Source organism: Aspergillus brunneoviolaceus (assembly GCF_003184695.1).
Source record: "Aspergillus brunneoviolaceus CBS 621.78 unplaced genomic scaffold BO95scaffold_12, whole genome shotgun sequence".
In the NCBI taxonomy this organism is placed as follows: Eukaryota; Fungi; Ascomycota; class Eurotiomycetes; order Eurotiales; family Aspergillaceae; genus Aspergillus; species Aspergillus brunneoviolaceus.
This window is the reverse complement of record NW_020290742.1, coordinates 270552-295770: the sequence shown is the minus strand read 5'-3', so window position 1 is coordinate 295770 and position 25219 is coordinate 270552. Positions and strand designations below refer to the sequence as shown.

Genomic DNA, 25219 nt, shown 5'->3' with positions numbered 1-25219 from the left:
CACCCTCGACTTCCCTTTCCCAATAACCCATTTCCCATTTCCCATTCTTCGAAACCCAAACACAACCCCCCCCCGTTCCTCTCCGTTCACCACCGTTCACCACCCCCCCTCAAAAACAAGAATTACCCCACGTCCCGCGCCAATACTGGCCCTGCACCTCGCCGACCATCCCCTCGACATCCAACCCCCACACCGTCATCGTCCGCCGCCGGATCTCCTCAAACACCCGGCCCATCATCCCCGTCTCCGCCGTCACCTCCCCACCGGCCCCCTCCTGCCCCTCGAACAGCTCCCACTCGTACGCCCGACACACCTCCCGACTACTCCGCATCACCCACTGCGACCGCTTATACCGCACATCCGAGTACGCCTTGAACGCCACCTCCAGCGCCTGCGGCGTCGTCAGCTTGCCCGAGAGGATGTCGGCCTCCGCGCACGTCAGGGCGGTAACTAGCGCCAGGGCGTCCTCCACCCCCACCCCCGCCCCGGCCCCGTGGTGCGGGGATGCGGCGTGTGCGGCGTCGCCGACGAGGCAGACGCGGAAGATCGCGTAGGTGGGTGGCGGGTGGTTGTAGAGGTCGAAGATCGGCCATTGGGTTAGTGTGGGTGGTAAGAGGGTGAGGAGGGTGCGGAGGAAGGGGGTCCAGTCTTTGAAGGTGTGAAGGAGGTGGGTTTTGGGGGTTGTGGGGGTGGGTGGCCATTGTGGGGTTGAGGGGGAGGGGGATAGGGATGAGGAGGGGTCTGATGGTGGGTTTGTGGTGCTGGTGCTGCTGGTTGGGGCTGGTCTGGTGTCGTCTGGGGTGGTGGTGCGGCTGGTTTCCGGGGTGTTGATTGTTGTGGTGCTCGGGGTTGTGTCTGCTGTTGTGTTGCACGTATCACTTTTGGATTCGGGGGGGTTGAGATTGGGGGTGGGGGTGTTGGTCAGTGTGCTGGGGCTGGGGCTGGGGCTGGGGCTTTTGCTTCTGGTTGTGGTTGTGGTGGTTGTTGTGGTGATGGTTTCCTCGATTGGGGTGGCAGTGGTGGTGGCTGCGCCGGTGAAGCTCGACACGTCCCAGTCATTGGGGTCCGGGACAAACGCGACCACATTCAGCAGCTTCTGGTTGGCGACGGGGAAGTGCAGGACGTGGGCGTGAGGCCCGCAGTGCATGTGCTGGAGGAGGGCGCGGTGGCGGCCCAGATGGGCGATGGCCTGGTCCATCGGGATGAGGCCGCGGTAGGCGAGCTGGTGCGCGTAGCGGGGCCGGTGGTCGGCGTTGGGGAACATGAGGTCGCGCACGCGCGATTTGATGCCGTCGCAGCCGATGACTGTGGTGGTTGTTAGCTTTTGTTTTGGGTGGTGAGGTGAGGTTAGGGCTTTTGGTTCGGGTGGAACTCACCTCCATCGACCTCCCTCACACTCCCATCCCCAAACACCAGCTGGATCCTCCCAGACTCCAGATACTCGTACCTCTCCAGCCGTTTGCCGAACTGCACCACCCCCTCGGGCATCAGCCTCATGATCTCCTCCAGGAACTGCGCGCGGTGGCACCCTTCGAACCCCCGTGGCCCCGCATACAGCTTGTAGACCTTCCCCTCGATGCCCACGGGCTGGTCGTTGTCGTCGTCCACGTACGTGTGGTAGCCGTCCACGAACCGCATGTTGTAGTCTGGGTCGTCGGGCTCGCCGTTCTCCGTCGCCACGGCGCGCAGACACTCGTCCAGCCGCGGGTCCAGCCGCATCATACAGTGGCGCGCCGCCCGCGTGAAGCCGATCCCTGCGCCCAGCTCGCGATGGCACGCCGCCTGCTCGTAGACCTGGATGCGGAGGTGCGGGGAGTCGCGGTTCAGGAGCCCCAGCGCGAGCAGCGTGCCGATGAGGCCGCTGCCGATGATGGCGATTTCGATGGCCATTGTGGTCGAGGTTGTGGACTGTACGTGTACGTGTACGTGTACTTGGGGGGGGGGGACAATGGACGGGTCTAGTTGTGGTGACTGTGGGAGAGCGAGTATACAATTTCAAACTACAATATGATATGTTACCACGGGCACGAAAGGGAGAGTATAGTACTTGGAGGTGGCCTACACCAGGCACTGCACAGCGTACATACGTCCGAGGTTGACTCATCCTCACTCAGACATTCACTCACTTACTCAGTGTACACACCACACCGCACCGCAATAAAACCTAACCAACTACCTACGCTCCAGCTTCGCTTTGCCTCGCTTCGCATCAGGCTGCAGAACGCCCAAGGTAGGCCTACGTAGTCATGCTCTGTCACTCGTTCCAAACGAATGTCAACAAACAAACGAACAGTGGGGGAGTCGCCCGTCTACCCTTTGGGCCCTCAAACAACAAACGCATATTTTGCTTCTCCTTCCTGTGACGACTGGCTGTACTACATTGACAGCACAAACGCAATTCTTTTCTGCCAGTCACCGTCAAAACCCGTGCGGACAAACCAGCAGGGCCTCACAATCCGGCTTGAACGGATCCGCATGTCGTGGTTTTCCGCGCGCCCCAATCTTCTAGGTGGTGGAGCTTGGGCTACGAGGTTGCGTGGTACAGTATACAGCGGGTAGAGGTAGGGGGCGGGGGGGGGGGGCGGATAACTACCGAAGGGCTCAAATATCTCTGCTATTCCTTCCCCTTCCCCAGCCTCCAGACCGCCTCGCTGTCGAGGTTGCATTGCTGGGGTTGGAAAGCTGTAAGCTCTAAGCTGTAAGCTGTCTCTGGATGACTCGCACTCTCGACCGAAAACCTCATCCCATCTTACGACCTACCAGTCCAAACGGCAAGAAATCAAAGTAGCAGAGGATCACCAGAACACACGTCCGCAAGAAGAAGAAGAAGAAGAAGAAAAGGAAGCCAGGCAAGTAGGCAGAGGAGAGGTTAAACACCTCCCGTAGTACAACATCTACTTCCCGTGTAACCAGCCACCAAGCAAGAGCAAAAAACACAAAATATATCTCCGAAGCAGCAGGAAAACCCGTGTTACCGTCTTTAGTTGGTGCGTAGTTAGCGTCTGTCGTACCCAACGGATCAGAATCTCGAGAAGTTACGACCAAGACACATCAGGGACCAGGTTTCGGCAGTCCCGTTTGGCCTTTCTTTTCTGTTTTTTTTTTTTTTTTGACTTGGGTAGGGCGTTAGTGTATCGGATGAAAGCAGGGGTCTGGTGGAATGAATCGGAGGGTAGGGGGAGGGCTACACAGGCAAGGGAGCAAGAGCTCTTCTTGTTGCTAAATTTACGGTAGGTTGCCGGGCGGGCCGGGCGGGCCGGTGGAGCGGTTATTCCTTTACTCTTGGGTTGCTCAAAAGGTCTGTCTGTCTTGCTGTCCGATAGAGCTGGGTGGTTGTGGACAGATTTGGGCGGCAGGGTTGGAAATTGGACTTAGATTGTGGGAAAATCTCCGAGGATTTGCGGCGGATCCTGGGCCGGGCCGGCGGGTTTGATGACTGGCGTCTGGGGAGGGTTTTGATTTTAGAATTATGGGGGGGGCGTGAGGGGGGGTTGGACTGGATTGGGATGGATCTGATCTGAAGTTGGGTGGGTTGGAAACTAGGGATGGGTGTCGTTGTAGTCAGATCTGACGAGGGATAAGGGCTTGATGTTAATCTGTGGGCTGTTGAGGAGGGGATTGTGAGTTGGGAAGTGGCAATGTTGAGGGTTGAGGTTGCTATTTTGAGGACAGGACGTGGAGGTGGTTTCTCTAGAGGGAGACGTTCAAATAGCCGTGTTGGGGGGCGATATTATTAATGTCATTCACGACGTATAGGAGATGGTGACTTAGAAAGACCAGAATATAGCTGAGCATAATGTTGAAATCATAGTATCTATTCAATGGGGAGCGTGATATGGACTATGCAGTCTCTCATCGTAGCATATCACAGTGCCAGTTAGATTTGTGATGGCTTCAGATCGTATGACACTGGGAGAAGTACTTATGAATGAACTCAATAACTAATACTGATCGGGTGGAACTGTAGCAGGCAGCCCGAAACTGATCTCATTCTGGTTTACTTGAACTACTTAACATCGACTCGTGGCTTCATCGCTCATCGCTCATCGCTCATATCCCATAATTCCTGCGCTGAATACGCGCAACCTGGTTGATCCGCATCATCCTCATGGATCAACCAATATAACGCACCACCTCATTCCACTCGTCGTCTGCCTTGAGCAACGCCCAGTCCCGCTCACTCAGGCACAACAACGCCTCCCACCCTCCCTCCTCATCCCCCTCGTCGATCACCGGCGCGACATAGCACGCACACGGCAAGGGGATCTCGAACGAGGGCCGCCGGATCGCATGCGGCTTCCCCAGCGGCCCAAACACCGGCACCGAGACGTGGGCCATGCTCGAGCACGAGAAGTCCGTCAACGGGTTGAAGGCGCCCCCGTACGCGACCTTGCTCTTATCCTCCTCGTTGGCCAGGAATGTCGCGTAGCTGCGCGTGGCGTGCACGTTGTGCAGTGACCTGATGTGTCTTCGTAGCCTGACGGCCAGATCATACAGCGGCAGCGAGGCGATCTCCGTGAGGGGCAGACGCAGGTTGGCCGTGCGCACCATGTGGCCCATGTAGTAGGGTGAGAGGTTGATGGTGCGCCGGAGGTCCAGCGCGCGGGTGATTTTGGAGGCGGACGCTTGTAGGAAGGGGGGCAGGTGCGGGAGGCGCAGAGTGATGAGCCGTTGCCACAGGAATGCGGTCAGGGCGTCGTTGGGGGTGATCTTCTCCTTCTCTTGGTTGGTGGATGTCGACTCGACTGGTGCGGGCGGCGCAGCCTTCTGGTGGATCTTGGTCATGGACGTCTCGCTGAATCGCACCGCCCGCCATTTGAAGGTTGCCATGTAGGCTTGCATCTCCGGTGTGATCGGGCCCGACGAAAGTCCGGGAACAATCGCCGGCTTCAGCTCGCTGTGATCGTCCATGGGCTCGTCGTCTTTGAGCAGAGGGATGAGGGTGCATCGGTCGATGTTGCCCTCGCGGATGGCTTGCTCCGGGAACGGCTCGTCGCGGAGACGGTATGCCAGCAGGTTGATGATCTGGAACATCCCGTTCCCATCGATGATGTTGTGCTGGGCCGCGATGGCCAGAATCAGGCCGCCCTCGATCCAGTTAAGCTGGAAGTCCAGCACGGGCGCTGGGTTCGTCTCGTTGTCGTCGTCGAGATAGGGCTGCGGAAAGGCCGGGCGAGGAGGGGCCAGTACAGTCGGCAGCGAGGTGGTCGGCCACCCCGTCGCACGCAACTCGGCAAGCGATGCGACCTCGTGCGTCCGATCCTCCACCCGCAGGAATTTATGATCGGGAGCCTGCCATGGGATGTGAGGACGCACGATAAAGGCGCCCGAGCAAGATGGCGTTTGGCCCTCGCGGACGACTTTGCCGCCGAGGAAGGGGAAGCCGGCGATGAGTTGGTGGATGGCCGACTCCAGGGCTGTCTCGATCTGATGGCGTGCTACATCGTTCGCGAGGGGGAAGATGAGGAGCATGTGAGAGTAGGATTTCAGTAAGGGCAATTGGCCCAGGATGTCTTGGGTGTGGTCATAGTCCATGATGGTTGTGGTGGTGGAGGTGATGAGGAACGAGTCTGGCGTGGTTTACCCTGGGGTTACAAGGGCTACGGAAGACTACGTTATTGGGAGAGAGACAACTACTATAATATATACTGTACGATGTACTTTCTTAGACCGAAACCACCCACTGCTGGCAGGTCTCACAGCAGTGTGCCACATTTTGAACTGGGCCCTGCGCAGTCTTTGTATCTTGACTACATGTGCTCTTCTAATCTGGTGTCATCATCAGAAACCTCAACCCCTAATAATAACTAACTAAACACCTTAACATCGGTCAATATTACTCATGCTGCTGCTGCTCATAATATTGGCGCCAGGATCGGCCCGGCGGAAATGGGGCATTTCAATAGCGGCTGTCGATCGCAGGGCCCTTCACTGCACGCGATCGATCTCGGCCCGATGAACACGAGATTCGGCCGATTTCTGGGGATTCTTGTGATCAATAAATCGGATTCTGCACTCTTCTGTTGACTTCTGTTGTCTTTGGGCTTGCTGGGGTGGAGGATTTGTGTGGTTGTGTGGTTGTGGTGTGTTTCTTTTCTTTTTTTTCCTTGTATTTTTCCATTTTGCAGTGCAAGTCGGCCATTTCTGCCCTAATTTTGCCCCCTCGTCGTTCGTCAACAAAGCCCCTTCCCTCCCCGTCCCTTGACTGGCTGTGCATATTGCAGTCCCACCTGCTCCAAATTCAGGCTAATTCCTAGCAACTCAGTTCATCCCCCCTCTTTTCCTTCAGATCTCGGCTCTGATCGCATGCACGGGCGCTACATACTGTCTGAGCGTGGAATCTAAGGCCAGCCCGATCTGCCATTCATTAGTCCATCTCTCGCATTCACCTTGTTGTTGTTTGAAGGTCACACTTCCACTTATGTTGGGTTGAACCGTCCCTCACAGCTGCGATGCAGGACAAGTTGACATCTGCCGTGAGAGGTCTTTAGCAGGTTGGCTGTTTGCTTGCCTCCTTATCATTTGCCACTGCCGCTGCCACTACTGCAGTGTATGCAGAGATGCAGATGTACCTCTCTCTCTCCTCCCCCATTGTTCCTCTACTCTACTGTACATGTACATACCTTCAGGGGGGGCGTCCAGACCCACCAAAACAATAGGCCTCCGTGAGATCCTAGTCTGCAGACCCTCTGCAGGGTTGATCCTGCTTTAATGCCAGCTGCAAGACTTGCGATCGGTCGTATTTGCTTATTCGCCTCAAGAGCACCGATGTCCTCAATTGGATGCTGTGACTCGGTGGCTGGCTGAGAGGCGTCGACGTGATTACGTTCATCAAACCGAGAGCAATGGCACTGTTCATTTAGTGGACCCTAAGAGATCGTGGAGGTCAAGCTGATTGCGGTTCATGCCTTTCCCATCGCTGTCAAGCGCCGATAGTGAGTAATAGTGGCTCAACAAAGGCTTGTCCAACTCTCATCTATACCTCTCCCCACCATCGCCCCTGATGTGTCTCCAGGATCAGCTGCAGCCTGCAGAGTGCAGGGCTACTCTAGCTCTCTCGACTTGCCCTTCTGGTCAGAAAGGCCTCGTTCAAATAACAACAGAACCAGTCAGCGAGCGCGCTAGCCACTGCGATCTGCATCCTGCAGGGCAGTCATCACATTGCACTAGCTAGAACGTGTTCCTTCAGGACGCACGTCGAGTCACCATTTAGGTCCGTATGGATCGACCGCCACACCCTTTCCGACTGGCTCGTCGGCGCTGACTGTGTGGACGAGCTTAATACCCCCAAAAAGCAAGCACGAGTAGTCCGGATGGGGTCCTCTTCCTCGGTATCGGACTGGCTCCTCGACTCACTGGTTCGTCCTGTCTAGTCCGACTAGTGTTGGTGCGTGCGGTCGATCCATTGCTTTGGTATCTTATCACGACCCCACTAGTCATCGGCTGGAGCAAAGAGAAGCCTGGATCGACGCACCTTCTCATAGTCGACCGGGCTCGGTTATAAGTCGAGAAACCAAGCGCTGCGGCGGTCGCTTTCATTTCGTCAGAGCAACCATCAGTGGAACTGGAACTGGTCTACGGGTCTACACTTCATCAGCCCCGACATGGTCACGTCGACGCCTACAATCTCTAGACAACGCCCTGGCTCGGCCTGTGAGGAGTGTCGACGGCGAAAAGTGCGCTGTGACCGTCGTCGGCCTCAGTGTCAGGTGTGTTTCGAGACCGGGATCGAGTGCAAGATCAACACCACCAGATTGCCCCGGGGACCTCGAAAGGGCCAGTTGCGTACGCTGCGGACAAGAATCGGTACAGCGCCTTTCATACTCAGTGGATGTGGATTGACGACTGACGCACAACAGCTGCTCTAGAGCGCTGCCTCGCAGATCAGCATCCCGAGATCAATCACCAGATGGCGAGTCTGTTTGACGGCACGGTACTTGACTGTGACTCGGAGGATGATCCCTTCCGGGACCTCACTTCACTGTCTGATTCAATCCCGGTCTCAGTGCCTTTTTCGGCTCTCCCTGACCCAGTCTTGGCCCCGGTGGAGGAGCTGGAGACGCGCGAGAGAGATGCTCATCCCACTATCTCATCTACCAAGATCCAGTCGCCAAGGACCCCAGAGTCGTTACCACGGTCGACAGGCCTGGTTTCGGAGCTGATGCGAGCTGAACTGTACGCTGTTGATTTTGATCCTAGGAAGACTTTGCAACTCTAACCTATCGGCAGTGACCAACTGTATTTCGATCGGGTGCACCCGTTTGCGCCTATCCTCCAGCGCTGGCGCTATCACGTCTGGGCTCGCCAACCTAAGAAGTCCGACAGCCAGGTCTGTTTACAATACGCCATGTGGACGGTGGCAGCCTCTCTGTCTGCCCAGTTTCAGGCACTACGGGATCAGCTGTACAGCGAGACGCGAAGGATTCTCGATTCCTTAGATCGACCAGATAGTATAACAATGGTCGCCGGGCTGGAAAAGGCTCAGGCATGGATTCTAATCGGGCTCTACGAGTACATGCAACGGTCGGCTCTCCAGGCCTGGATGAGCATAGGAAGATGCTGCCGACTGGTACTAGGAATGCGGCTCTATGAGCTGGACGATTCCACCAACCCGGTGACGACGGCACGGGAACAGGAAGCTATATTGGTGGACTGGATCGGGCTGGAGGAGCAGCGCCGGACTTTCTGGATGGCGTATTCGCTGGATCGATTTATCAGTTTCCACAACGGGCTGCCGTTTACTCTGCATGAACCCGTGGTTCGTTTTCCCCGTACCTCCAGTCCATACCGGGCCCACGCAGGCTGCTAACCCTGGATTATTACCACTAGATCACCACGCGGCTGCCCAGCCCGGAAGAGGAGTTCCAATGCGGGCAACCAACCCTAACGCCATACCTACGCGAAGTGATGAGCCAGCATCCTCACCTTCACCACCCAGTCCAACCCAATCTATACCAATACCCCCATCTGCATGTTCAGCAACAGCAACATCACCCCCACATCTACGCGATCCCTCATTCCCCGACCTCCCCAACCCACCTGACAATGGCCTTCCCCCCCGTGGCAGTGGCAACCTCCACCAACCCCACAGCAACAACAACCCCCGTCCTCAACCCCGACCTCAATAGCCAAGTCACCTATTCAAACTCAAGCTTCACCGAATTCATCCTCCTCGCCACGATCGTCGGTCGCGCCCTCTCACACCGCCAAGCGCTGGTGGTAGAGCAACCCTTCCAACCATTCCACCACCCGCCCCTGTCCCCGACAAGCCCCCACACCCCGCTCCCCAACTCGCTCGAAACCTTCTGGAACCGCCACCACGCCCTTCACGCCTACCTCAGCGCCCGCATCCAGTCTCTGTCGTCCAACCCCCAGGCTCTAGACGACCCATTGATCATGTTCGCGCGCATCGTCGCGCAGAGCATGGTACTGTTCCTGCACAACGTCCTCGAGTCCGTCGCGTGGAAGTCCGGCGGCGATCAACTGCTCGGCATCATCGAGGACGAGCGGCTCTGTGTGCTCGCCGCACACGAGGTCGTCGGCCTGGTCAAGGTGCAAGGCCAGTTAGGGTATTTTAAGGTTAGTTGTGCCCCTTGTTTTTGCGTGTGGTGTCGTTGTCGTATCACCTTAGCCTTGAGCTGGGTCTGTTGGCCACCCCTGCATTATCATCTGTCTCTTCCTCAAACCACGCAGTGAGAGATGTTCCTCCTGGAGATGATTCATTGCATCGCAGCCACACTCCACCCAAAACCCCACGCAGAGCAGAAACCCTGTAACCGCACCGATGCTAACATCCCTCCCCGTAAAGGTCCACCCCCTTACCCCCATCCCGCTGATGATGTGCACCGAGTTCCTGACGGCGCATGCGTACCTGGACCCCTCGTTCGAGGTCATGCTGCACGAGCTGCTGGAATGCCTGGGCGATCTAGAGCGAGTCAAGAACCCCGTGCAGAGCCCGACCCTGTCCGTGGTGGTTTAAAGCATCGTCGCGGGATTCTCGTTCAACGAGAACTGCAATCCTGCTACGGGATCATTTTCGGTGTTTGGTCGGGTGTTTTTTTGCTTGAGTGATGATTTGCTTGGGAAAGCTTACAGCTTGTGGTTGTTGGTGGTGCTGGCTGGCGGGGAGATGGTCGAGGCGGTTGTTGATGAATTGAGGGCATGGTTTATTAGCTGTGTGCTTTCTCGTGGTTCTTTTATTGCGCTCGATTCAGTTTGATTCAGCTTTATTTTCCTGTGCAGGCTCATAGGATCCAATGCTGCTGCTGCTGGGTGGTGGTGGTGTGTTTTGTTTTGTTGTGTTTTGTTGCCCATCGGATGGCAGGATGTTTGTTGTATTCAAGGGGCTGGCACTGGCACTGGCACTGGCACTGGCCACGAGGATGCATGGAGAGGAGCGAGCAGCGAGCTTGCTTGCTTATAAGATACAGTTCAACCTAATATAATGGCATCAGAACCTCGTGTATGTGCATAAAACAAAATTCGGGTTATCTCCTATCTCCATGAACTCCCTTTTGCCATTGACCACTACAAGAATCAGACAACCAACCCCCTTCCCCCAAACTCCGCTGCTTATCCCCGGGCTGCTATCAACTCCAACTCCGAAAAGCCTCTTTCGTCTTTCCCAAAGGACGGGGATTAGGGAACTACGTTCTGCTGCAACTGCAACCGGAAAGAGATAAACAAAAAACAAGAAAAAACCAGACACCCGTCGATTAATCTTCTTTTTTGTTTCCGGTCTGGTCGTCTCTCCTCGAGGAGTACGTAGGCTTTACGCTGGAGCCATTTTTCATCAGCCCGAAAGTGAGGGCTGGGATGGCGCGGACGGGTTATGAAACTGGCGACCAGGTCTATTGTGCAACCTTGTCGGTCCCCTTCTCGTCTGGACTGGATGGATGGATCTGACGGCCAGCTAGCCCGAGGAGATACACCGAGGAATAAACTCCGGCCGTTGTGTCTTCATTTTCGCGAGCTGTCTGTCGTTCTTGATCCTGTCTGGTTATTTCAGTTGAGGCCGGCAGTTTCCTGTCTGGCTGGTTTCGCTTGTTCGGGGACACGGTTGGGGGGGATCTTCCACCACTCGCTGCTGCTCCTGTGGATCTAAGAATAGGGTGATTTCCCCAGCAGAAGGAAGCATAGGAATTGTTCCGAGATGATCAGGTGTTGGATCGTTCCCCCGTCCCCCGTAGTGTATGTAGTCGAGGTAAGCTAGAAAGAAAAGCAATGTATACTGCGCCTGAATATGCATACTTGTCAGCAACGGGGGTCTGATCCTTTCATTCTCTGTTAGCATGCGCTGGTTGAAGGGAAAGTTTAGGTAGCCAGTTTCATGGGTTAGGTCTCGGTTTCCCGTTCCCTGTGTCTTCACAGGGCTGGGTGTAACTCTACCCACCTGTTTTCTTGCACGGTTGAGTATCGTATATGCCCGACGGACTGGGTTGGGAGGCAAAGGCCGTGGGTTCGTGGGACTGATTGTGCACACATACAACGGTGACTCTACTGTCTCTCTCTCTCTTTCTCTCTCACTGTCTTTCGGTTACGGTTCTTGCCGATGGATTTGTGCATTAAAACCTGGCCGCTCTCTGTTTTCTTTCTTGTTGTCTGTGTGGATCTGTGACTTTTTCCTTGGATTGATCGATAGCAACCCTACGGGTCTCTCGTTTGTGATTCTCTCCCCGGATATAGCAATTCTTCAATCCCGCGTGTTCATTATCGCTTGAGCGGGAAAGCGAGTCTCCGGGGTTTAGACGTTGTGAGTGCCGGCTCGTTGGTGTGTTTGTGTGGGAAAGGTTTGTTTGCCTGCTTCTTACCTCATCCGCAGTTGTTGGTCATTCCCTTCTGGGGATTGGTTTGCATCGATCCATATCCAGTAAACCAATACTTGCGACTTTTGTGGACCTGCTCTGGGGTTGTTGACGTTGCGTGTGTGCTGGGGTGTCCTTTTGCTCGTCTGTTTGCTTGTCTGCTTGGTTTGTGATTTGTGAGTGGCAAACATACACCCAAAACTCATGGCCAGTCAATTATCACCTCCGCCAGGAGGCAAGACGGTGCTGCTATTCGGTTGCCAGGCCGTGCAGTTCGACGCCAACGACTTCCAGCAGCTGCGGCGCGTCATTCTGGACACGCCCGACAACCACTGGGTGCTGGACGTCCTGGCAGAGCTGCCCGTCTACTGGCGCACCGCCGCCACCAAGTACCTGCCGAAGCTGCAGGCGCTGCCGGGTGAGCAGCAGCTGCGCGACCTGAACCAGTGGATCCGCACCGGCAAAGTCGCCGACCGTCACTTCCCGCTGCCCTACCTCCAGCATGCCCCGCTGCTGATGATCACCCACCTGCTGCAGTTCGCGCGCTACCTGCAGCTGACGCACCCGGATTACGCGGCTCACGGCGTTGTTGACGCCGAGACGAGCCCCGTCGTGGAGATCGTGGGGTTCTCCTTTGGCTTTCTCAGCGCCGCAGTCGCTTCGACCGTCACAAATCAGAGCCAGTTGCGAGAGTATGGGGCCGTGGGAATTCGGTTGGCGACCCTGCTGGGCGCGCTCGGCGATGAACAGGAGAGCCGCGAGAAGTATACCTCGCTGTCGACCGTGTGGAAGAAACCCGAGTTGGAGGGGGAGCTGGCTCGAGTGCTGGAGCAGCATCCGGAGGTAAGTTGGCTGATCTTGTGGGAGAATGACTAGCACGATAGCGCTAATGCCTCGTTCGTCAGGCGTATGTCACGGTTCGATATGATACAAACCGCGCGACTATCATGACGCCGCGGAAGGGGCTGGGCCGGCTGCAGCAAGCGCTCCAGACAGCCGGATTCTCCGCATATCACATCAACTTCAACGGACGCTATCATTGGCCGGGGCATCAGAAAGTATTGCATACGCTTGAGCAGATGTGTCAGGCGGATCCCGCGTTACAGCTGCCAGATGCATCGCAGTTGCCACGGCACACATGGACCAACATCACCAATGAGCCCATCTATGAGGGTCCACTGCACCAGGTGGTTCTGCGCTCCATATTGGCCCAGCAGTGTCAATGGGGTCCCACGTTTGCGGCTGTGCATCGGGCCCAACTTGAAAACACGCAATCGATCGTGGCGGAGTTTGGCTCTGAGCACTGCGTTCCCCCGACATTCATGCGCACGCTCGGTAGCCGCGTGGTGCACTATATGGACTTGAACCTGGACTTCCAGTCGCGCGTCTCGCCAGTTCAGTCGACCCCGACGATATATGATGACGATATTGCCGTGGTGGGCATGGCTTGCCGGGTGGCTGGTGCCGACGATCTCGAGGAGTTCTGGAAGCTCTTGTGCGCGGGCGAATCGCAGCACCGGGAGCTGCCGCCGGAACGGTACAAAGACTATGAGACCCCGTGGAGGCCAGGCGCGATTCGCCCTTGGTGGGGCAACTTTGTCAACGACATCGATGCCTTCGATCACAAGTTCTTCAAGAAGGTGCCGAGGGAGGTCATGTCCCAGGATCCACAGCAACGGTTGTTTCTGCAGGTCGCATACCAGGCTCTCCAGCAGGCGGGCTACTTCCACAAGAAGGATGCTACCAAGGACATCGGGTGCTATGTCACCTGTTGTACCGTGGACTATGAGCATAACGTCAATTGCCATCCGGCTACGGCCTATGCTGCCACGGGTCTGTTGCGGAGCTTCATGGCTGGTAAGGTGAGCCATTACTTCGGATGGCGCGGGCCGGCGCTGTGCATTGACACCGCATGTTCGGGCTCCGCCGTTGCCCTGCACCACGCCTGCAGGGCCATCCTCAATGGTGACTGCAAAGCTGCGCTGGTTGGGGGCGCCAATGCTCTCACGAGTCCGCTGGCATTTGATAATTTGAACGGAGCGTCATTTGTCTCCCCCACCGGACCTTGCAAGCCGTTCGATGCGAAGGCCGATGGCTATTGCCGCGGCGAGGGCTTTGCAGCGATCTTCATCAAGAAGATGTCCGACGCGTTGGCTGATGGTGACACAATCCTGGGCACCATCGCTGGCACCGCGGTGGAGCAGAATGACAACTGTACCCCGGTGGTGGTTCCTCATGCTCCGTCGCTGGCAGGCTTGTTCGACAAGGTTATTCGTCAGGCCCACATCCGCCCGCATGAAATATCGGTTGTCGAGGCTCATGGCACCGGAACACAAGCGGGTGACCCGGCCGAATATAGCAGCGTGAGACAGGTAATGGGTGGTCCACAACGAGCAGCCCCACTGACGCTGGGGTCAGTCAAAGGGCTGGTTGGACATACGGAAGGTGTCTCTGGCATGGTAGCGCTGGTAAAGGTACTCCTGATGATTCACGAAGGAAAGCTCCCGCCCCAACCGAACTTCCACAACTTGAACTCACACATCCAGGCGGCTGCCGACGATCAGATCGAAATCACCACCCATTTAAAGCCATGGCAAGCGGATTTTCGCGCAGCACTAATCAATAATTACGGTGCTTGTGGGTCGAATGCCTCCATAGTAGTCACTCAGCCACCTGGCTTTCGGACCGGGAGCGGTGCCTCTGCTATTCATGCCCCCGGTATCTCCCTTCCCTTCAGATTCTGTGGTTTAGATGAGCACCGTCTGCGTGATTATGCACGAAAGTTCTACAGTCTCTTGCAGCATCAGGCCGTTTCTGCGAGCCATCTCGCGTCTCTGGCTAATGTCTCGTTCAACGTTGCTCGCCAATGCAGCCCAAGTCTCGACAAGCACCTGATATTCAGCTGCAGTTCACTGGTAGAGCTTGAGTCGTGGCTGCTTTCCGTCGTTGATGGGGACGAAAGTCGATTTGTTCGCCTGGCCAAGACCACCCGCCCCGTGATTCTATGTTTTGGGGGGCAGGTGTCAACTTCGGTCGGTTTGGATCGCACCGTTTACGACACAATGCACATTCTGCGCAATCATCTCGATGGCTGCAGCAGGATACTAGAGTCGCTCGGGTACGACAGTCTCTACCCTGGTATCTTTGAGTCCACCCCAATCGCCGATCAAGTCAAGATACAGACACAGCTGTTTGCTTTGCAGTATGCCAGCGCTCGCTCCTGGATAGACTGTGGCCTTCCAGTAGCGGCCGTCATTGGTCATAGCTTTGGAGAGTTAACTGCCCTCTGCGTATCCGGGGCACTGTGCCTTGAGGATGCGCTAGTCCTAGTCGCTAGACGGGCGACTTTGATTCGGGACAGTTGGGGACCAGACCCTGGGGCCATGATTGCTGTAGAGGGCGAGCTCCACGAGGTTGAACATCTGCTAGCCAAAGCCACAAAATCTGTCTCGACTGGAACATCCCCCGCCAGCATCGCCTGTATCAACGGCCCACGTAGCTATACGTTAGCTGGAGCAACAGAAGCGATGAACGCAGTACGTGTTATGCTTTCCACGCAGCCAGCATTCTCTCGTCTCAAACACAAATGCTTGGACGTCACCAATGCATTCCACTCGTCATTGGTCGATTCCCTCGTTCCAGACTTGAAGAGGATAAGTGACGGATTGATGTTCCGCGAGCCGCAGTTGCACCTGGAGCGGGCCACGGAAGAGCCATGCACTGGTGTCCCCTCTCCGACCATTGCAGCTGAGCATCTCAGAAAGCCGGTGTACTTCAGTCAGGCTGTCAATCGCCTAGCAGAGAGGTACAAGTCGTGCATATGGCTCGAGGCCGGTTCCAACTCAACCATTACTTTGATGGCCAGTCGGGCGTTGGCATCAAGTGCTGCCTCAAACCATCAATTCCACTCCGTCAACATCACAAGCAAAAATGGGGTCCAGAGTCTGACCGACAACACAATCGCTCTCTGGAAGGAGGGAATTTCTGTCTCCTACTGGGCACATCATTCGTCACAGACGCCCGAGTATGACTTCGTCTTTCTCCCACCCTATCAATTTGAGAAGTGTAGACACTGGATGGACAACAAGCCGTTACCCGCAAGTAGCCCCAGCAAAGCGAGTGAAGTACAAGAGGAGCAGCCGAAGCCGAAAATTCAGTTCCTAGGATATCAAGGCTCCGCGAAGATGGTCGCCAAGTTCTCCATCGATACTACGCACCCCAGTTACCGTGAAGCTGTGTCGGGCCACATAGGTGCACAAACAGCGCCTCTCGCCCCAGCTTCATTCATGCTCGATACTGTGGTTGAGGCACTGAGAAGCTTACCAGAAGGTAAAGACAGAGTACCGCAAGTAAAGAATATCACCAGTGATGCACCGCTGGGGCTGGACGAGACACAAAATGTGTACATTACACTGACCGCTCAGAGCACGGACAAGACATTCTGGGACATGGAATTCACCAGCGAAAATCCCGAAAAGGGTGCACGGTCACGGGTAGTCCATTGTGCTGGTCGGATCAAGATGTTCAGATCCGATGATCCCGCGCTCCAGGGCGAATTCTCCCGGTACGGTCGCTTGGTCAGTCACCGTCGATGCCATGAACTTCTCGACAGCTCCGACGTAGATGACATCCTGCAAGGTCGCAATGTGTACCGCGCCTTTTCCGAGGTTGTGGACTACGCTGAGCCCTACCGTGGCGTCTATAAGTTGGTCGGCAAGGGCAATCAGTCAGCCGGCCGAGTGGTGAAAAAGTATTCTGGTCAGACCTGGGCGGACACGTTTCTGTGCGACTCATTCAGCCAAGTAGGAGGTTTCTGGATCAACTGTATGACCGATCGGCCAGCGTCCCAGATTTACATCGCCAGTGGCATGGAGCAGTGGATGCGTACACCGTTGTATGCTGACCCGAGCACGCCGCGTCCTGAGACCTGGGATGTGCTAGCAACACATGAACGAGGAGATGGCTTCTACACCACTGATATCTTTGTCTTTGACCCGGAAAAAGGCCAACTGGTAGAAACGTTCATTGGGATGAAATACTCATGTGTGCCAAAGGCAGTCTTCAGCAAGATCCTCAGCAAGCTGGGGTCGAGTGCCATTCCTCAACAGACTCATCAGGCTGCAGTTGTGACAAAAGCAGTCTCGTCGCCGCCAAAAGCGACAGCTAGTGATCCAGTCTCCAAAGCAAAGAAGGCAAAGGCACAGACTTCCGACCTGGTCGTACGCATCAAGGGCGTGGTTGCCGATTTTTGTGCTGTCGATCCCAGCGAAATTCACGATGACGGCAATATGGCTGATGCTGGCGTTGATTCTTTGATGGCAATGGAGTTGGCACGCGAGATGGAAGAAGTGTTCAAGTGTACGCTGCCAGCAACCGAACTTATGGAGGCGGAGACGTTCCGTGACCTCGTCCGTGCGGTGCAAAGAGCTATGGGAATCGACACAGTTGATGAGGCAGAAGATATAGATGAAACCAGCGAGAGTGGCACTACCTCCTATACCGAGTGTGAAACAGAGTCAGATGAGGCAGTTGACGCTGGTACCACCGAGTCTGTGACTAGCATGAGCACTGACACGCCCGAGCTACATCTGCCGCACGACAAAATCTTAGAGGCATTCGCTGAAACCAAAGCCTTGACAGATCAGTTTCTCTCGGAAAACAACTGCAGCGGGCGCGTGCTTAGCTTCAACCCAGTCCAGATGCAACTCTGCGTGACGCTGACTCTGGAGGCATTCGAGGAGCTGGGTTCATTCATTCGAAGTGCGCAACCAGGTCAGCCGCTCGAGCGGATCAAATTTGATGCCCAGCACGAAGAGCTGGTGGAATACCTCTATTCCCGATTGGAGGAAGCTCGGCTGGTAGAGTTGGATGAAGGAACGGTGACTCGTACGAGCTTGGAGTGGACCAGGATGTCTAGCACTGCCATTCTCGACGAAATCAGTCGGACCTACCCTGAGTTCGTAGGTGCCAGCAAGCTTGCCTTTTATACAGGAAGCAAACTGGCATCGGTGTTACGCGGCGAACAAGATGGTCTTCAGCTGATTTTCGGGACAAAAGAAGGACAGGAGCTTGTATCATGGATGTACGGTGATGAATCGCACAACGTGAGTGGTTACAAGCAAATGCTGGATTTCATTCAGCGGCTCGTACACAAGCTTGGCAGTCGTTCGGGGACAGGTCCGCTGAAAATCCTCGAAATGGGGGCAGGTACCGGAGGAGGTACAAAATGGTTCCTTCCCGTGTTGGCCAAGCTTGGTGTTCCCGTGGAATATACCTTCACCGACATCTCCCCTGCCTTTCTGGCGCAAGCCCGTCGGCGCTTCAAAAAATATCCCTTCGTGCAGTACCGTGTGCATGACATCGAGAAGCCTCCGGCAGACGATTTAGTTGGGACTCAGCATATCATTATCGCCAGTAATGCTGTGCATGCAACCTCGAATCTGCAGGTGTCAACCGGAAATATGCGTCGGGCATTACGACCCGACGGGGTGGTCTTGATGCTCGAGATGACTCGACCACAGTTCACAATTGATATCGTCTTTGGGCTCTTCCGTGGCTGGTGGGTATTCAATGATGGGCGAAACCATGCTATCACTAGCGAGAACCGCTGGGAAGCCGACCTCCATGCCGTCGGTTACGGCCACGTGGACTGGACAGATGGTCATTCGGCTGAAGCGAGCGTCCAACGAGTGCTCTTTGCTACTTCTACCGGAGAGCAACGTGAACGGCTTCCGCTGGGGCCGAATATGTCTCATGTGAGCCTCCTTGCCAGTGTTGACAATGTTGCTCGAAAGCAGGCGACTGACAAGTATATCCGTCGCAGCATTGAAGGCTTTACCGGACCGACAGTGACCCATAGTCCAGTGACTGGACCGGTCGCTGTTTTAGTTACGGGGGCCACGGGCAGCTTGGGCTCTCACATAGCTGCATATTTGGTGCAGCTGCATGAGGTTAGTCGGGTCATCTGCCTCAACCGACGGGGGAAGGAGGATCCGTTTAACCGACAGAAGAAGGCTTTTTCAGATCGAGGTCTTACTTTGACCTCCAACGACTTTGACAAAATCACGGTGATTGAAACAGATGCGCAAGACGTAAAGCTTGGGCTCTCAGACGAGCAGCATCAATTTGTACAGGATACCGTTACACATATCATCCACAACGCTTGGCCGATGAACGGTGCCAGGGGCCTGTCCGGGTTTGACTCTCAATTCCGAACCATGCGGCACCTGGTCGATCTAGCACGCGACATCGCGTCTGTCCGACCTGCAAAGACTCGAATTGGTTTTCAGTTCATATCTTCCATTAGTACGGTCGGATTTGGTCCTCTCGTGACGGGTAAGCCAGAAATTCCGGAGGATCAAAGCCTGATTGACTGGGTGTTGGCCAATGGATACGGCGAAGCAAAGTTTGTCTGTGAGCAGATTCTTCATCAGACCTTGCAGACATATCCGGACCGGTTCAATGCCATGGTGGTACGACCTGGTCAAATTGCAGGGTCATCGCTCAGCGGGTACTGGAATGCTGCGGAGCATTTACCCGCTCTGCTGAAATCGGCCCAGACACTCAAGGCATTGCCTGATTTTGGCGGGGTGTTGTCTTGGACGCCTGTCAACACTGTCGCAGCCACTCTAGGCGAGCTTCTCTTCGCCGACAAGGCCCATCCCGTCTATCATGTTGATAATGCGGCTCGTCAACCGTGGCGAGAGATGACGCCCATTCTTGCGCAGGAGCTGGGAATTCCCCTTGGCAATTTGCTCCCGTTCTCAGAGTGGATTGAACGAGTTGAGGCCTTTGCTGGTTCACGAGAAGACAACCCGGCAGGTGTGATGGCGGACTGGTTGGCTGGCAACTTCGAGCGCATGTCTTGCGGGGGATTGCTGTTGGCGACAACGCGTGCCCAGCGAGACGCGTCCACGCTGCGGAGCCTGGGGCCTGTTGATCAGAGGACAGTGCGGGGATACGTGCAATACTGGCGTCGGACGGGGTTCTTGATATGAATATAAGTAAAGATTTTTCCTAACGTCAGCAGTGTGGTCTCATAGTTCATTTAGAAGATGCGAAATAATAGACGCAAACGTCAACTTTCTAGATCATGAAATGAAGTTTTCTACACAAATTGTCCAGAAAGCGGGGGGAAAGACGCGGGGGGAAAATCACCGCCTTGGTCACCGCCATGGCAGGTTTCCTCTCCCCCTCCCCGATTATTCTGCCTCGTGGCTGCAATCTTCCGCCGGAACCTGCAACTCTGCCTTTGCCGCTCACTCATGGAAGAACAGACAGAAGCATCGTCGTCTGTGGCAGACTCCTCTGTCTCGCCAATCTCAGCATCAGCTTCACTATCCAACAAACCAAGGAGAACACGATTGGCACCTTCAGTGCTACCCACGCGCGTCAGTAGCGCCTGTGAACGATGTCGTCTCCACAAATCCCGGGTAGGCAGGCCGACTTGCCGCTCCGGCATAGCTTATAGATCAACGGACTGACCGACTCACGGCAGTGTGATCCATATCGACCATGTTCATTGTGTGTGCGAGCGAATGTCGAATGTCGGCAACGCCCTGCAATTCAACGACGCGCGGGAAATCTCCCATCGTAAGCTTTCGCAACTCTTCCTCTCAAGGCTTCAAGGGGAAGTGCGGCTGTCCAATAGCCCCGAGCTGACCGCACGAGCTGAAGCTCTCGACGCAGACTACCTGGCGCTCGAGGAAAGCCATCGCATCACCAAAGACAAATATGCAGTCCTCCATCTGGGGATTTGTTGCAGGGTCCGACCACTGGAGGGAACGATCCGGTTTCGTCGCCCCGAACGATGTCGGCGGACAATCGCCACCAATTTAACCCGATACCATCGTCCATTGAACCTGGTGAAGCCGAGTCTGCCATGGGTATTGCTCGCAAGATATGCGAGCTAGGCAGCCAGCATCTAGACGAACAAACCACTTCGGCCATTCCTGGCTACTCAGCAAGTAAAGGCGTCTTGCCTGCGCCTGGCACTGCCGCAAATCGTCGTCCTATTTCCGCCATTCTAGGTCAACCATTCCCTGCGACCGAGATCATATACAGTCTATTGGATGATTACTTTGACACGGTTCATTGGTTTTCGCTGGTAGTCTATGAGCCCAAATTTCGTCGCAAGCTTCAAACCATTGCCGATGGTTGCGCCGACCCCACCCAGCGACCCTTCCTCTTATTACTGGCAGTCATGCTCGGTATGGCGGCATGGTACCGGTCACAACGCAGCCGTCAGGAGCTGTCTAACGCGAATGACAATTGGGCGGACTGGAGTGATATTCTTATGCGACTGGTTGAAAACAATCTGATAGATGTGATGGACCATCCTTCTCTCCTCGCAATACAGACCTGCATTCTCTTCGGTTCATATCATGTTTACCACGGAAGACCGAATTTGTCGTTTACTCTACTTGGGGCGACTATCAAAATGGCACATGCGATTGGCATGCATCGGGAGCCTCGACGCGGTGACATTGATGACATCGAAGAGCGAAAGCGAGTGTGGTGGACGATCTACACATGGGACCGGTTTGCATCCATCACGTATGGCACACCATTGGGCATAAACGACAAGGATTGTAATTTGAGCATGCCTGCAGACATTTACGAAAACCCTTCCTTCGCTCACCCGGCCTCTGATGACTCTGCTTCTGTCTGCTATTCGCCATATCAACGGGAATTGAACCGACTTTATCTGATTGCATCGCCAGCACTTGAGATCATCTTTGGCTCTCGTACTTCACGGACGTCTCAAGATCTAGTCAGGGACAGTTTTGTAAGTTTGGTCCAGGAGACTTCGGAAAAGCTTCATTCGTGGCGACAATGTCTCCCAAGCCACTTGGTCCTCGATCTCCAGCAAGACTTCCGTGCAACCGGTGAACAGAGCTCCAAAGCGTATGCCTTACAAGCCTTGTCACTTCATCTAACATATGACAACATTTTGATCGTGCTTTACCGTCCTTTGATTTCAAGGCAGGTGGACCATCTTTGGACGAGCAACATGTCACCTGGGGTTGACGAAATCCATTCGACTGCTTTTGCGACGGCAGCTGCTCCAGACTCGTCCAGAAGAACTCCTATCCAAACCAGCACAGCCAACTCGGAATTTTGGATGAAAGCCGCCATTCGAACGTCCAGGATAACTGAACTGCCGGTGCTTGCGCAACTGGCGACCGATAGTCATTTGGTCGCCTTCCTTGCCATCAATCTATTCAACGCCGCGGTTGTCTTGGCAGTAATGGCCATATCAGAGCCGCTTTCTGATGCAGCTCAAGAAGTGAAGCGGACGATGACCCGCATTCTTCGTCTACAAGACCTCTTGGGAAAGCGCTCAGCCCTCTCCAGACAAAGTACTCAGGTTCTGAAGAAGGTGGTTACGATGCTTCTTCGCCGGGAATCGGCCGCCATGCTCGCCCCTCTTGCGGAATCCACCGCCTTCACTGAGTACGATACCAATGGCGACCGAGCTCTACCTGACCCACCTCCCATGTCTGTCGAAGAGACGCTGCGATTGCCGTTAAATGCGACTTTAGACATGGTGGATCCCTTGGTGGGCAGTCAGGGGAGCTCTAACTTCGATCGCGCTGGTCGCGTCAATGAAAGCTTGACTTCCCTTCAGTACGGTAAGCCATTCTCATCTCCCCATTTTCTTTTTCTTCTTTTTTTGTGCTGATGCTGATGCTTGTGGGAAATCCCCAGTCATGGTTCCCGGCCAGGATTACACGCTCCACGTTCCTGTACTAGGAGAAAGTCAGCGGGGTCAATTGCCTGCTCATCCTAACATTTCACCGGCGAATGACTGGGCGCTCCCTGCGCCAAGCGACTGGCAACAGCCCAATGGTCTCACGCCACCTGGGGAAGACGGGCATTACAACAACGTAGAAAACGGTCTCTTTTGGCTCTGGGACACCACATGGAATGGGCTGTGAATAAATGTTTCTAAACTTGCTACACGGTGTATCTCTCTATCTCAAAGTTCCATGGTCGCCATAAAAAGAAGTCACCCGCACCGAAACCCAGCTTCTACGCCTCAACAGCATTGGCTGTTTCTGCGTCCACCTCCGGTCCATATATGACACTCTTGATTCCTATCCTGTTTGCCACATTCTGGAATGCCTCCTCGACCTGCGAGAAGGAGTATTCGTGAGTGACAAGGCCGTCGACATTGACGCGTCGGGCGTCAAGCAGTCCTATGGCGGTTCGGAAATCTCCAGGGCCGTAGCGGAAGCTGCCCTTCAGGGTAACCTCTTTATCGCAGATTTGGCCAATGGGAACGGTGACACTCGGTCTACCCAAGCCGACCTGGATGAAGGTTCCTCCTGGCGTGACCGCGTGTAGACCACAGACAAGGCAAGGCTCCGCCCCCGTTGCGTCCAAGACCACATCTGCGCCGTCTTCGAGTCCCGCCGCTCTGAGAAGGTCGACCGCATTCACCTCAGGCGATGCGTCACTCATTTGGTATGTATGTGTGGCTCCGTACTTTCCAGCGACCGTAAGCCGACTGGAAACAATATCAACCGCAACGACGGTAGATGCACCAAAGGCACGGGCAACAGCACAGCAGAGGAGTCCAACCGGGCCCGCCCCGAAGATGATGACAGACTTGGTTTGCATATCTCCTGCGAGCCGACAAGCATGCACTGCGACACTCAACGGCTCAACCAATGCGCCCTGACGCAGTGAAATATGAGCGGGAAGTTTGAAACAGCACTCGACCGGGACGCGGTAGTATGTGCAAAGTGTCCCGTCAATCGGCGGCGTCGCTGCAAATCGCATGTCACGGCACAGATTATAACGTCCCCTGCGACACGGCTCGCACGTATTGCAGGCGACGCCGGGCTCTAGGGCAACGCGGTCTCCCACGGCGATCCCTTCAGCTTTGCTGCCGCAAGAGACCACGATTCCTGTTGACTCATGGCCCAGGATGATTGGTTGCTCTACCACATAGCGACCGATTCTTCCATGTTGCCAGTAATGTACCTGTTGGAAAATGGACACATTAACTCCGAATTGACTCACCAGTGTCAAGAGGATCGAATTCAACACTCACGTCGGAGCCGCAGAGCCCGGTTGCGACAATCTTCACAATGACATCCCTTTCGGACTGGACCTCTAGTACCTTGCGGGTTTCGTAGTAAAATGAGCCGCCTGGTTTGAGCACGGCAGCTAAATTTGCGTCCTTGAATCGAAGAATTAGTGACCCGAATTTGGAAGCTTTAGAGACAGTCCGAGTGACATTCATGGAATCGCCTACCTGAGTCGAATCTGCAGCAATCATGTTTCCAAGCCTTGAGCAATTTGAAGGTCAGATTTATGAAGATCTGCTAATCTGTCCCGGCTCCTCTCTGTCTTTTATTATACCTGCCGGCAGGTTGTGTTTATAAACCACAGGCGCACTGACTCGAATCCGGCGGAGCAGTGCAGCTTCGGTTCCGGCCTTCCTAACAATGATTGCATTGCTGATTGCTGATTCCCCGCATCGATCGACCATCGACTAGAGCTAGTGAGACATCAAAACGAGGATCTTCCCCGGTCGGCTTCGTCCCCACCTTCATAATTATTTCTTCTTCCCGTGGCGGTGGTCTCGACACCGATTTCTTCGGGTTCTAAGACCTATCCGCCTAGCTTGTCTCTCAATGCCTGGTCAGACTTGCTTCCTGCTAGTGATAAGCAAGGAGCGATTCCGATCCCAGACAGGAAAAACTCTCCTTCTCGGATTGCTGTCATCCAGCGCTGAGCAAGCTCTGTTCCGTATGGATTTTGTCCCGACGCGAGTCATCCGGGCCAGTGTTAACAGCCCTCTTGGGCAGGCGCTCATTGCTGAGCATAGTGGGTCCGGAACCGAATTTCTGGTCAGGCAAGTCAGCATCCGCCGGAACCGAGTGTGCGAACCCGCCTGGGACTACACAATGCGCCCTGAATTGATATAGCATCAGAGCGAAAGCAACATGCAAACGGCTGTCTATGACCTGGATTGGAGTATGGAGTGATTGCCGTCATCTCTTCTGGGGATGTATATACCAAACTTACACGTGACCTCCGCATCACGGCGGCGTACTATAGAGACACTGCAGGAAATGGCCGGGTTGTCTTCCCCTAGCTCGATGATTCGCCGAAGAATTTACTATTGGTGTGGCCAGGGTTCAACTTTGCCTTCGTGCCGATCGTGTATCTCTTCTACTCGGAGACAGCCCACCGGTCGCTGGATTAAATTGATCGCTTCTTTCAGGATAGCAATGGTGTCTTTGTTAGAATGTGCCGGAGACCATCGGGGTCGAACGACTGCTCCGGTATGTTGTGCCGGAAAATGAGCGGCTCCAGCTCGGTACGACTGTTACGGGCGCTAAGATGGGGGCTGGTGTGATGGAGTATAAGGAGCATGCTTAAAGACTGGCTTCTGCCAG

General features: G+C 55.0%; 6 protein-coding genes across 6 annotated transcripts; 3 read left to right on the top strand and 3 right to left on the bottom strand.

The window, feature by feature from the left end:
• Nucleotides 1-109: 109 nt before the first annotated feature.
• On the bottom strand, nucleotides 110-1890 carry BO95DRAFT_450751 (FAD/NAD(P)-binding domain-containing protein; the record flags this gene model as incomplete). The annotated part of the gene is made up of 3 exons (XM_025588032.1): nucleotides 110-648; nucleotides 880-1305; nucleotides 1377-1890. The coding sequence occupies 3 exons, from the start codon at nucleotides 1888-1890 to the stop codon at nucleotides 110-112; spliced, it is 1479 nt and encodes a 492-aa protein (XP_025445379.1).
• Nucleotides 1891-4020: 2130 nt separating this feature from the next.
• On the bottom strand, nucleotides 4021-5715 carry BO95DRAFT_471434 (uncharacterized protein; the record flags this gene model as incomplete). Its single annotated transcript, XM_025589588.1, has 2 exons — nucleotides 4021-5513; nucleotides 5685-5715. 2 exons carry the CDS (start codon nucleotides 5713-5715, stop codon nucleotides 4114-4116), a joined length of 1431 nt encoding a protein of 476 aa, XP_025445378.1. The 3' UTR covers nucleotides 4021-4113.
• Nucleotides 5716-7604: 1889 nt separating this feature from the next.
• On the top strand, nucleotides 7605-9775 carry BO95DRAFT_407411 (fungal specific transcription factor domain-containing protein; the record flags this gene model as incomplete). Its single annotated transcript, XM_025584068.1, has 5 exons — nucleotides 7605-7806; nucleotides 7860-8044; nucleotides 8102-8175; nucleotides 8230-8758; nucleotides 8830-9775. 5 exons carry the CDS (start codon nucleotides 7605-7607, stop codon nucleotides 9694-9696), a joined length of 1857 nt encoding a protein of 618 aa, XP_025445377.1. The 3' UTR covers nucleotides 9697-9775.
• Nucleotides 9776-12008: 2233 nt separating this feature from the next.
• BO95DRAFT_511997 (putative polyketide synthase) lies at nucleotides 12009-19890 on the top strand (the record flags this gene model as incomplete). Its single annotated transcript, XM_025591482.1, has 2 exons — nucleotides 12009-12647; nucleotides 12710-19890. 2 exons carry the CDS (start codon nucleotides 12009-12011, stop codon nucleotides 19799-19801), a joined length of 7731 nt encoding a protein of 2576 aa, XP_025445376.1. The 3' UTR covers nucleotides 19802-19890.
• A 178-nt stretch (nucleotides 19891-20068) lies between these two features.
• Nucleotides 20069-22791, top strand: BO95DRAFT_489257 (Zn(II)2Cys6 transcription factor; the record flags this gene model as incomplete). Its single annotated transcript, XM_025590558.1, has 4 exons — nucleotides 20069-20236; nucleotides 20302-20396; nucleotides 20493-22438; nucleotides 22515-22791. The coding sequence occupies 4 exons, from the start codon at nucleotides 20069-20071 to the stop codon at nucleotides 22742-22744; spliced, it is 2439 nt and encodes an 812-aa protein (XP_025445375.1). The 3' UTR covers nucleotides 22745-22791.
• BO95DRAFT_382992 (NAD(P)-dependent alcohol dehydrogenase) lies at nucleotides 22715-24153 on the bottom strand. Its single transcript, XM_025583406.1, has 3 exons — nucleotides 24070-24153; nucleotides 23866-23994; nucleotides 22715-23795 (listed from the first exon to the last, which is right to left on the bottom strand). The coding sequence occupies exons 1-3, from the start codon at nucleotides 24091-24093 to the stop codon at nucleotides 22839-22841; spliced, it is 1110 nt and encodes a 369-aa protein (XP_025445374.1). The 5' UTR covers nucleotides 24094-24153; the 3' UTR covers nucleotides 22715-22838.
• Nucleotides 24154-25219: the final 1066 nt, after the last annotated feature.